This window comes from Phragmites australis, chromosome 1 (genome assembly GCF_958298935.1).
Source record: "Phragmites australis chromosome 1, lpPhrAust1.1, whole genome shotgun sequence".
Classification (NCBI taxonomy): Eukaryota; Viridiplantae; Streptophyta; class Magnoliopsida; order Poales; family Poaceae; genus Phragmites; species Phragmites australis.
This window is the reverse complement of record NC_084921.1, coordinates 9,625,649-9,637,281: the sequence shown is the minus strand read 5'-3', so window position 1 is coordinate 9,637,281 and position 11,633 is coordinate 9,625,649. Positions and strand designations below refer to the sequence as shown.

The 11,633-nt window shown below is 44.6% G+C and overlaps 1 protein-coding gene across 1 annotated transcript; it reads right to left on the bottom strand.

Moving 5' to 3' along the window:
- Positions 1-131: 131 nt before the first annotated feature.
- Positions 132-2,570, bottom strand: LOC133908808 (cytochrome P450 CYP72A616-like). The gene is made up of 5 exons (XM_062350979.1): positions 2,144-2,570; positions 1,634-1,854; positions 1,278-1,525; positions 755-1,142; positions 132-672 (listed from the first exon to the last, which is right to left on the bottom strand). The coding sequence occupies exons 1-5, from the start codon at positions 2,469-2,471 to the stop codon at positions 262-264; spliced, it is 1,596 nt and encodes a 531-aa protein (XP_062206963.1). The 5' UTR covers positions 2,472-2,570; the 3' UTR covers positions 132-261.
- Between the last annotated feature and the right edge of the window lie 9,063 nt (positions 2,571-11,633).

Genomic DNA, 11,633 nt, shown 5'->3' with positions numbered 1-11,633 from the left:
TATATCCATGAAGAATTTCAAGACCAAATTTGATCCCGTTTAACTGTAGGTATAAAAGCATGAATTTACTTGTTACCCATAGAGTCGCGGGAGCTAATTGATTTTTTTTTTTTTTTTTTTGCAAGAAGTGGTTTTGCTTATTTGCTATAGGAGTACACTGGAGTTAGAAGTTTTCAGTTGCTACAGTGGAATTTAGAACCGTGCCTTGGAGGCAGTTCCTGCATCCACAAATTATTGGAGGAAGATCCATGCATAGGCAGCTCATGGGAGCCTCCTGAGCTTGACCTGCGCGCCGTGCTCCGGCTGCAGCAGGGTGACGGGGAACGGCGCGTGCGAGTATGACGGCGAGAGCTCTAACGCGAAGCTCCGCAGGATCATGGCGAGCCCCATCTTGGCCTCCAGCAGCGCGAAGTTCTGGCCGATGCAGGTGCGCGGCCCCCCGCCGAAGGGGAAGAACGCCCTGGAGATTCCCTCCGCGAACCTCTCCGGCCTGAACTCGTCCGCGTCCGCGCCCCACACGTCCCTGTCGTGGTGGACGCACAGCAGCGGCAGCGTCAGCATCACGCCCGCCGGGTACCTGACGCCGCCGAGCTCCATCGGCTTGTACGTCCTGCGGTGGACCGCCGGCAGCGGCGTGTACAGCCGCAGCACCTCGTGCAGCACCATGGTCGCCTGCAATGCAATTGCGATAACGATTACAAGACGCGGCGCAAGATTCAGAGCCTGCCATCAAATGAGCCTGCGCGACACTAACGATTTTCAGGCGGCTGATGCCGTCGTAATCCGGCGTTCTAGCGCCGCTGAAGACGCGAAGCACCTCCTCCCTCGCGCGGTCCTGCCACTCCGGGTGCATGCAGAGAACCACCATCGTCCACGTGAGCAGCACCGACGTGGTCTCCATGCCGGCGAAGTAGAACAGCTTGCACTCCCCGATCACGTCGTCGGTGGACATGCCGGAGCTCGAGCCGCCGCCGCCGCCGAACCGCGCCATGTTCGACTCCAGCAGCAGGCCAAGAAGGTCGTCGCTCGTCTCCTTGCCGGTCCTCAAGGCGTTCTCCCTTTTCGCGATGATTCCTCTCAGGATCCCTTCGATCTCTGCAGCAATCTGCTTCATCCTCCGGTTGATTCTGGTAGGCAGCAACCTGCACGCACGGAATGCATGCTTTCATTCATACTATTAATCAAACGCACGGCAGCAGAAATATCGCAAATCAATCTGCTCTTGCTGTGGTAATTAACAAGCAAAAGGGGAGTTGATTGATCAGCAGAGAGCTCACAAGTAACCAGGGACGTGCAGCTTGTTGGCGACCGTCATGGCGAGCTGAACCTGCTCCCCCTGGAGCTGGAAGATCCTCCTGCCTTCGAGGTAGCTGCTGCCGAACGCGGCGCGGGAGATGACATCCCCTGTCAGCCTCTGCATCTCCGGCCAAACATCTATCTCGCGCAGCTGGCCATCGTCTCCAACCAAACCTTCCCATCTGCTCACCAGATCCTCGCAGCACGCGGCGAAGGCCGGCAACATGCGCTGGAAAAATGGAAGATCGAGAGGGTTGATCCTCGGATTCAGCTAGCTAGCTGCTGACATGATGCATTTCATCGCTCATGTCAGGTTAAGTGATTAGCTGACTCAGACCTTGAGCTTCTCGAGGTGGAAGGCAGGGGTGATGATCCTCCTGTGCTTGGCCCATTTCTCGCCCTCGTGGCTGCTCACGCCGTTGTGCAGCAGCCTCTGGAGCTGCCCGAAGCCCACCTTCTCGAAGTGGCCGAACTTGTTCGACAGAACCTGCCGCACCAGCTCCGGCTCGGTGATGGTCACCCTTGGCACCGGACCGTACCAGGTGATGGACGTCTTGCCTGCAATTTGTCGATCGATTTCCACAGTGGTTACAGCGACCGATGCTCGCACTTTTTAAGTCAGTCGTTTGTTTCGTTTTCGTTGCGGCATGCCGCTGTCGGAAATTGAAAGTAGCAAAGATGGCATCGTTTTCAACTGGCAAGCTCTTCTTTTTTACGGGGCAAATTTCCACAAACCAGCGCATCGTGCTCGCGTGACAAGACCGACGATTCCAGTCAGACAATGAGAGAGAGAGAGAGAGAGAGAGAGAGAGAGAGAGAGAGAGAGAGAGAGAGAGAGAGACGTAACCGTGCTCCTTCATGGCGTGGTGTAACAGCGGCATGGCCCTGGGCACGACGTCGTGGCAGCCCAGCGGCATAGGCGGCCGGGACCTGGCCTCCCGGCTGAGCCGCTCGGCCAGCGGCGCGTCGCCGGCCAGGGGCCGGTACTCGGTGCCGCGGAGGCCCTGCGACCGCAGCGCCCGGCCCAGGCGCCGCGGCCTCAGCCACGCCCACTCCAGCGCGCGCGCGGCGCCCCACGCGAGGACCGCGCACGGCAGCAGCACCAGAAGCAGCTGATGCGCCTTCCATGGGGAAGTAGCCTCACCAGGCGATGATCCTATCACGCTCGTCGCCATGGCCGGTGAAAAGCGATGCTTGTGGCTTTCTTTCGGGCCCAAAATCCGGCCGTGTGCAGCGGGAGGGGAATGAAGCGGCAGCTGCTCACCGTTCCAGTTTCCACCGTAATACGTAGAAGCGGGCGTGCTGTCTTACTATTCTTTCTCCACGCTGACTAGGGATGGGCATGATTGATCTATTGATCTACACTAGTTCAATTTGATTAATTAATTAGATATTTTTTCTAGTTTATATTGTCTCCTTAATTGATTAATAAATTGAACTAGAGCTGTCCATGTCCATCCCTAACGCTGATCAAAGTAGCTAATTTTTGCTCGGTCAGGATAAGAACAGAACAGCGTGGCAAATTTTGGTTGATTCATGTAATACCCGATAATATTGATCATAATGTGACCTTCTAAACCGTTGCTCGGTTGGACGATCGGAGACCGTGGATACGTAGATCTCGTCAAGACGAATCCGTTTTGCTATCTAATGTCGAGTTTAGACTCTTAGTGAATTCGTGATGAGCTCAATAATTTTACACCGTTGGTTTAAAAAAATAAAGGATAAGGCTCGGTAGGATCGGCTCCCACCCGACCCCACTCGCACTCGCCTCACCCTCATCTCCTCGGGCACGACGCCGCCGCCCTGGCTCCCAACGTCGCCGCCTCTGGCAGCCGCCTCCGACCGCCGCTGCCATCGTCCCGGCCTCCCCCGCCATCGCATGCTCGGCCGTCGGGGAGGGGGAGGAGGGAGCGGGGGGGGCGGCTGGCCAGTGGGGAGGAGAGAGCAGGAGGGGGCTGACTGGCCAGTGGGGAGGAGGGAGCAAGAGGCGGGCCGGTCGGCTGGTCGGCCAGAGAAGAAGAGAAGGAAGGGAGAGAAAGGAAGGAAAAGAAAGGAAGAAGAAAAATAAAGAAAGGAAAGAAGAAGAAGAAGGTAGGAGGAGGTCATCCGCGGGTTCGCCGGTGTGCGGTTTCGCTCCAAAGGTGACTCCTCCGTAGTCCTTAGATGCTTGTAGGAGCTGGAGTTTAGTCATCCGTGTTGTCGGTTAAATGTATTGTTGGTCCCGTTAGTGAGTAGCGCGTGTTGGACGCGAGTGTATGACTATATTGGAAGTTGTAGTTCACGTATAGGCGTAACAATAGCGTTGGTGTTGTTCTTTTGGGCATTTAAGCGTACGTCTTCTTTTACTTCGTCGTTGCAGCGTCTTTGTGCTAATTGTGTGTTTGTTCAGGTGGTGCCGCCTCACGTCACGGCTAATGCCCGTCTTCATCGTCTATGAAGGCAAGTGAATGTAGCGAATGGTTACGCTTTACCCTGTTATTTGATTGCCTACATTCTTTTAACTTTCAATGCATTCATCTAACCTAAATAACAGATTATGAGCTGGTTACTATGTTGTTTACCTTTCAGAAGTTTACTCGATTACTTATTTACGAAGTGCAGTAAGTATGACTTGCCATTTGTGGTTGTTCATTACTATTTTATGCAATTCTTGAAGTCTTAAGCATGTTCTAGAGGTTATGTTGTTGGTTATGCATGAAGCATGTCATATATATACATCTCATGCATTGGAAGTTTGTCGTCATCTTCTGGCCTCGACCGTACCGGTACAACACCGTATGTTACCCGAGAAGGGGTACAATGCACCCCCTTATGTTACCCGAGGAGGGGTTAGGGCGAGGAAGAGCATGTCATGTGTATGGTCATGCATTCATATGAAGTTCATTCTCTAATTCGCATCAAGGTCTTACTTCCTTTAGTTGGCTTGTATATTCGATGCAGCTATGAAGGTTTATGCCAACAAAATGTTAAAATAGTTAATGTTATCGTTGGACTTGCTTAGTCATATTTGTTTCTCTTGATGTGGATAGTCGGTTCCGTTACTAGTTTCAATTTAGAGTTGATTGCTTATTCAACTGTGGCTAAATAGCTCTTTAAAGCAAACTCACTTGCTGAGATTTTTGAATCTCACCCGTGTTTTCCTTTACAGGTTCTCTTTGAGGTGTCAATCGCATGCGGAATGGGTAGCTGCACGTTGCCTGCGCATTCACCTTCTCTTTTGGGATAAACTAGATGTGTTGTCAGATAATGACTATTTGCCTTGTGATGTTTATAATGAGTCTGTGGTGGTTAAATTGTATGGTCGAGGTTTGTCCCTCATTTGCTAGGATCTTTATATTGCTAGTGTGATAATCTATAATCTGTTCTCTCTATGTGTGTTTGTTGCCAATTACCTCCACTTTCTGGGGAGGTGCTGCCGAATTTTTTTCCTGTAGATTTTGGCTTATCTGTAGGTTGGTCTGAGTGACATTCTGGGCTTATTTTGGTCCTCGGGGTGTCACAATTCATCATTACATAACGTAACACTGATAATGCTTGCGTTTTCCACGAGCAAGAAGGATGATGCGACACTTGTTCACTTGGTCTCCATTCATTCATATGTCGCTTCCAACGTTTGAGAGCGCATTATTAATTCTCTCAAATTGGTTGGGCTGGGCATCCGTCGTTTAAAACTAAGCATGTATTGCAATGTTTGATCTGTCTTCTGCTTTACAAAGAACTTACAGCGCATGTATTGTAATCTCCTCTATACTATTTTTTTGTTAACATATGTATACCATACATGTTGAATAAGTCTTGTGCATTCCATTTGAGTCGGTCAGGTAAGTTGTAAAGCTCGGAGGTGTGCAAAGTCCACGCTGAGAGTCTTTATGCTTTTAGTTAGCAGGTAGCATGTAGTTTTCAATTTTTAGCGTCAGTATGTTTTCGATTGAGCCACACGACTAAGGAATTGTCGGATTTCATCCCCAGCTCGTGGCCTAGATGTAGAGAGCAGTGATTGTTCATTTTACTAATAAATGAGAGACCAGAAAATGTTGCGAAAATTTGGCAGCACAAACACTGAGTTCTATGTTCTGAATTTCATCACAAAACTGCTCACAATTTGAAAACTCATTTTCGTCAGACTTACACAGAGAGCGAGCGGAGCACGATGAGATTGAGTGCTTTCATCTAACAATTGGTATCAGAGCCTGGTGTCGATTTGGGCAGCAACATGTCATCGTCTCTGGTGACAGCAAGGTCACTGACTCCCCCGTGTCGAAATCGCCCCCAAACGCCAACACTAGTCCCACGATGTCCGCATTGAAATCACCCCCGATCGCCAACACCAGTCCAACGATGTCCACATACCCATGGCAACGGCGGCCATGAGGTTGTCATGCAACACATGGTGAAGGAGATCGGTGGGGCTAAGGCGTACCCAGGGCTGAATCGTACCAAGTATGGCACCTGGTCTTTGATGATGAAGGTGATGCTCCAGGTGAGGGGGTTGTGGGATGCAGTCGATCAAGGCATCGTCGAGCTGCAGGAAGACAAGATGACACTTGAGGTGATCCTGCGCGTTATACCCGCCGAGATGATCTCGAAAATCACAAACAACTCTAGCGCCAAGGAGGTGTGAGACTCCATCAAGACCATGCGGGTTGGTGTGGATCGAGTTCGAAAAGGCCAAGGCGCAGCAGCTTCTCTGGGAATTCAAAGTCATCGCATTTTGTGACTATGAAATTATCAATGAATTTACTATGCATCTTTCAGGCCTGGTGAGCTCTCTGAAGGTTCTTGTTGTGTACATCGAGGATGAAAGATTGGTGCAGAAGATGGTCCGTGTTGTTCCTCCATAGATCCAACAGATCCCTTTATCTATTGAGACCTAGCTTGATCTGGACAAGCTGTCACTAGAGGAAGTTGCCATGCGTCTGAAGGCGACCAAAGACTCAGGCGGTGATAGTAGCAACACTCACACCAGTCTAAAAGGGAAGCTCCGACTCACAGAGGAGGAGTGGATGGCCAGGCTCAAGGAACGGTAGCACAGGGGTAAGTCCTCTATGGAGTCAAAGGGAAGCTCTGGCAATCGGCGCCACAGGCACGGCATGCACACAGACACAGTGCTCGGGGTGACAATGGTGGCCGCTAAGGCAAGGATTGTTATCAGGACAAATGCAAGAACTGTGGCAAGCTTGGCCACTGGGCCAGGGATTGCTGGTAGCGGTAATCCAACCCTCCGATCAAATTATAATATATTATATATTCTTAAATATTTGTTTTTTGTGTGGAAAGAACGATAGCCAAGATGCACGAAAAAGATGTTGCTAGCTCAAATTGACGATGACCAGCCAGCTTTGCTCATGGTGTATGCCTACGATGTGCAGCGCTATATGACGCCAGTCAAGCAGAAACCGATGGAATCATAAAGAAGAATCATATCAAAGTAAAGCCAACTAAGAATGAACAATGATCTACATCAATCCAATTCTATCTCGGTAACTTGAATTTATGCAACCTACATAAGATTCAACCTTGTATCATAGCATGAAAATAACTTGCTTAAATTTATTTTTCATGCAAGTGACTAAAAACCCTTATTGAAAATATGAGTAATTTGAAGTAGCATATTTTTGTGAAAACTCTATAATCATGTTTATGATTCATCCAATCCCAAATATGCAAAAGAATTCATTTCAAATGCTTAGCTGCTCCTATATGCAATATTGATAAAAAAAAATTGGCAAACTCCTTTTCTTGAGGTTTTTAGTCCGTTTTAAATGGTTTTATTGAACATGTAAGCTTATGGGATGTTGACACTTTGTGATAAACAAGATATTCGTTATAATGTCAACTATTTTGCTATGTTTAACTTGGAGTCTAATCCAAAACACAAGTACATTCTCTTGAAGGTATCCAATTGATATATTTTGGATATTTATTTTGGACTCATGCTTAACTTGCCTTCAATTGATATCTATTTCAATTGGCGTCTCTTTCATTTGAAAATTCAAGGCATACTCTTGCAAGGCATATCCAATACATCATATTGTTGATGGGGATTTTCAATTGATATCTCTTGTAGATATTCAATTGATATATTTTGGAATTTAAAATTGGTATCTTTTGCAATTATATTTGGTATCTTCTTAAATTGGTATCTCTTTGAAATCTCTTTTGGCATCTCTTTAAAATCCTATTGATCCATTGTATAGCATGATCTCCTCACATAGTTCATAATTGGATAAGTGTATTTATTTTCACTTAAATTATGAGAAATATACATATCATGAGGAGTTTACACTATATAAGGTCATGCACTAGCCTTCGATGATTCCTTTTATGGGATAGAGCTAATGTGCTTGGAGGAAATTTTCTCTTTTTGGTAAAGTTCTCCAAATTTCTTGCCAAGTTGACGTCAATTGGGGGAGAATTCATTTCGATGATTCTATTTTGGCATTGATGTCAATTGGGGGAGAATTTGAACTAGATGTTATATTTTGTAAGAGAGCTTTGCTTATGGGGGAGAATTTTCTTATGGAGGAGAATTTATAATAGATGTTATGTTTGTAAAGAGGATGTCAAATGGGGGAGTGTTTAAAAGCAAAATCATGCAACTCTTTTTTGGAAGTTGTTTGCTTTGCATTACATAATCACTTTGATATATACATTATCATGATTGCTCCATATGTATAAAGGAAATTCCATCAAAAATTTGAGAGAGACAATATATGCAATGATATTAAAGATTCATTCACACATGAATAGATTGTGGAGGGGGTTGCTATATACATATGTTTAGTTCTACTAACATCAAAACCACTGTGGTGTTTGATGCTAGTAAAACTAGTTTTGGCAACTTTAAATGTCTTTGTGATGTGTGATGTTTCCAAAACTTGTTCTTAATATACATTTGATTTTTGGATTAGATGTATAGTAAAAACTTTAAATTTTAAAATATAACCATATAGTGAGATTATCATCAATTATCAAAATAGGGGAGATTGAAAGTGCATCTAGCCTTTAAGTGTGGTTTTGATAATTAATGACAATACCTATAAACTAACAATATTGTTAAGAATTGTTAGTAAGTTGTTCCATATGTGATGCATGGAGGAGAGATATGCATCAAGATGAATGAGCTCTAAGTGATAATTAGTAATGACAATATATATGGACTAACAATTATGTTGAGAATTGTTATTAGGATTATTTCATAGGAGATGCATAAGAAATGAAGCATGGATTCTTTGAAGAATGCCATGAGATCAAAAGAAATGCATCGTTGTCATTGAGCTCTTAGTGATGCTTATGAGATGAATGAGAAGCTCAAGAAGATTGACAATAAGCAAAAATGATAAGTTACTTGTGAAGATCAAGTAACTAAAGGTATGACATTATCAATTATATATTATGGACTAACCCATGTGCTTTGTGCTTGAGGGTGAGTTAGGGTTAGGTTACATAAGAAGACATGAGTTGAATTAAAATATTCAATATACCAAGTCAGAAGAGCAAGATCAAAACAAGCTTAATAGACAACTTGTATGTTTGACGCTTACGGTTCATGCGTAAGTGGTGAACCAGATGAAGATAATGTGAAAAGAGAAGTCTTACATGCTTGGTGCATAGAAAGCAATCAAGTGAACTTCATCAATCTTTCGCAAGATCAAGTAAAGATCAAAATGGAAGCGGGGATGATCATCGTCATCAAGAGAAGATGAGTTGATGATGAGCCTTGAAGAGCTATGAGAAGCATCACGGCTTGGATAATGTGTTCGTCAAGTCCAACGGGATTGCTTAAGGCAAAGGTATAACTAGAATAGGTTTTCTAGTTTTGCATGTCTTAAGAAGTTTGGTGGAAGACCGGGTTATAGGATCGATAGCCATACTATCAAGAGGGATTGCAAAAAGCGTTGCTCGATTGTTGTGTCGAGTGCTTAAACCATGTGCTTAGTGCGGGATGGGTTTGTGTTGAGAGTTTGCTTCAGGAGTACAGAGTATCTAAAATGAGTTTTAGATCTAACCCTTTGTGTTGTTAGCCTTACTGGTGAAAAGTGGTTGCAACCAAGTCTTAGTGGTATTTGGCATGTTTTATGTGGTTCCTAGTTTAATCTTGGGGGATTAAGCTTTAGACAATTGGTTGAAATGTCTGAATCGGTTTTTGGAGTGTTCCTAGCTTTGATCAAATATGTTTTAGATCATTAATTTAGTAGGGATATGTATCTCTCTGAATAAGCTTTTTGTAGATTCCAAAATTGTCGAAATCGGACTTCAGAATCAAAAATTATTGTCGTTTTCAAAGTGTCAGCTATGCTGAAATTGGAAGTTCTGATATCAGTTGAAAATTCTGATGTTTTAGGAATCCGAAGCTCTCAGTTTTCTAATTAGTTTATAATCAGAAGTTATGATATTTTGGTCAAAAGTTCTAATTTAAATCGAACTATCCGATATACTCAAAGCCTTAGGTTCTCGGTTGTGGTTGTTGCTAATCGGAAGTTCAGATGTGTGCTAGGAAAAGGCTATAATGGCTAGTTTCTGACCGTTGAGATTCTTGTGATCAGAAGTTCCGATCAGGGGATTGGAAGTTCCGATCAGTACAGAATCTGCCCAACGACTAGTTTTTCAGATTGGGGTATAAATACCCATTAGCCTCATTGCGTGGGGCTGGTTGCTTAGAAAGCTTTGTGCTGCTTTTGTGAGGTGTTTTGAAAAGAGAAGTCTTACATGCTTGGTGTATAGGAAGTAATCAAGTGAACTTCATCAAGCTTTCGAAAGATGAAGTAAAGATCAAAATGGAAGCGAGGATGATCATCGTCATGAAGAGAAGAGGAGTTGATGACGAGCCTTGAAGAGCTATGAGAAGCATCACGACTTGGATAATGTGTTCATCAAGTCCGATGGGATTGCTTAAGGCAAAGGTATAACTAGAATTGGTTTTCTAGTTTTGCCAGTCTCAAAAGGTATGGTGGGAGACCGGGTTATACGATTGATAGCCGTACTATCAAGAGGGACTACTGAAAGCTTTGTTCAATTGTTGTGTCGAGTACTTAAACCATGTGCTTAGTGCGGGATAAGTTTGTGTTGAGAGTTCACCTTAGGAGTCCAGAGTATATAAAAGGTGTTTTAGATCTAACCCTTTGTGTTGTCGGTCTTAGTGGCGAAAAGTGGTTGTAGCCATGTCTTAGTGGTATTTGACATGTTCCATGTGGTTCCTAGTTTAATCTTGGTGGAAGTGTTTGAATCGGTCTTCAGAGTGTTCTTATCTTTGATCAAATATGTTTGAGATCATGAATTCAGCAGGGATGCATAGCCCTCTGAATAAACTTTCCGTAAAGTCCAAAATCATCGAAATTGGAATTTGAAATCAAAAGCTATCACTATTTTCAGAGTGTCAGCTGTGCTGAAATCGAAAGTTCCGACGTGTAAGGTCAGAAGTTACAATGTCAGTCAGAAATTCTAATGTTTTAGGAATCCAGAGCTCTCGGTTTTCTAATTAGTTTATAATCGAAAGTTCCGATATTTTGGTTGGAAGTTCTAATTTAAATCGGAATGTCCGATATAATCAAAGCCTTAGGTTCTTGGTTGTGGTTGTTGCTAATCGAAAGTTCCGATCGAAGCATCGGAAGTTTTGATGCGTGCCAGGAAAAGCCTGTAACTGCTAGTTTCTGATCGTTGGGATTCTTGGGATTGCAAGTTTCGATCGGGGGGTCGGAAGTTCCGATCAGTACAGAATCTACCCAACGGCTAGTTTTTCAGAGTGGGGTATAAATACCCCTTAGACTCATTTCGTGGGGCTAGTTGCTTAGAGGGTTTTGTGCTACTCTTGTGAGGTGTTTTGAACTTGGTGTTCCACCTTGAGTGCTCCACTTCACTCTCTAACAAGATTTGGTGAAAATCAAGTCTTGGTGGCTTAATGAATAGAGAGAGAGGTGTGTAAGGGGTATGGTGCTTTGGTAGCCCACGGATTGCCGCATAGGTTGTGTATGTTTGAGCACTCGATGTTGATCACGTATGAGTTTGGGAGTTTATTACTCTTGGAGATCACCGTCTCCTAGACGGCTCGGTGGTGGATTGACGATGATCTCCTCAAGTGAAAATTGTGAGGAGGCTCGAAAGTGGTCACGGGACTCACCATCTCCGGAGTGGAGAAAGAGTTGTCCATAGTGGAGGTGAGGAGTGCATGTGTGCAACCTTGTGAGGAAAAATGTTGAAAAGGACTCAGCTCAAGTGTAACCGAGCTTCCTCAACGAAGACATAGGATATCGGTGAATATTCGAATTTCGGTAACAAATTATTTATCTCCATATTTCTTTACTCTTGTGCATTACTTTGATGTATATGCTTCTATG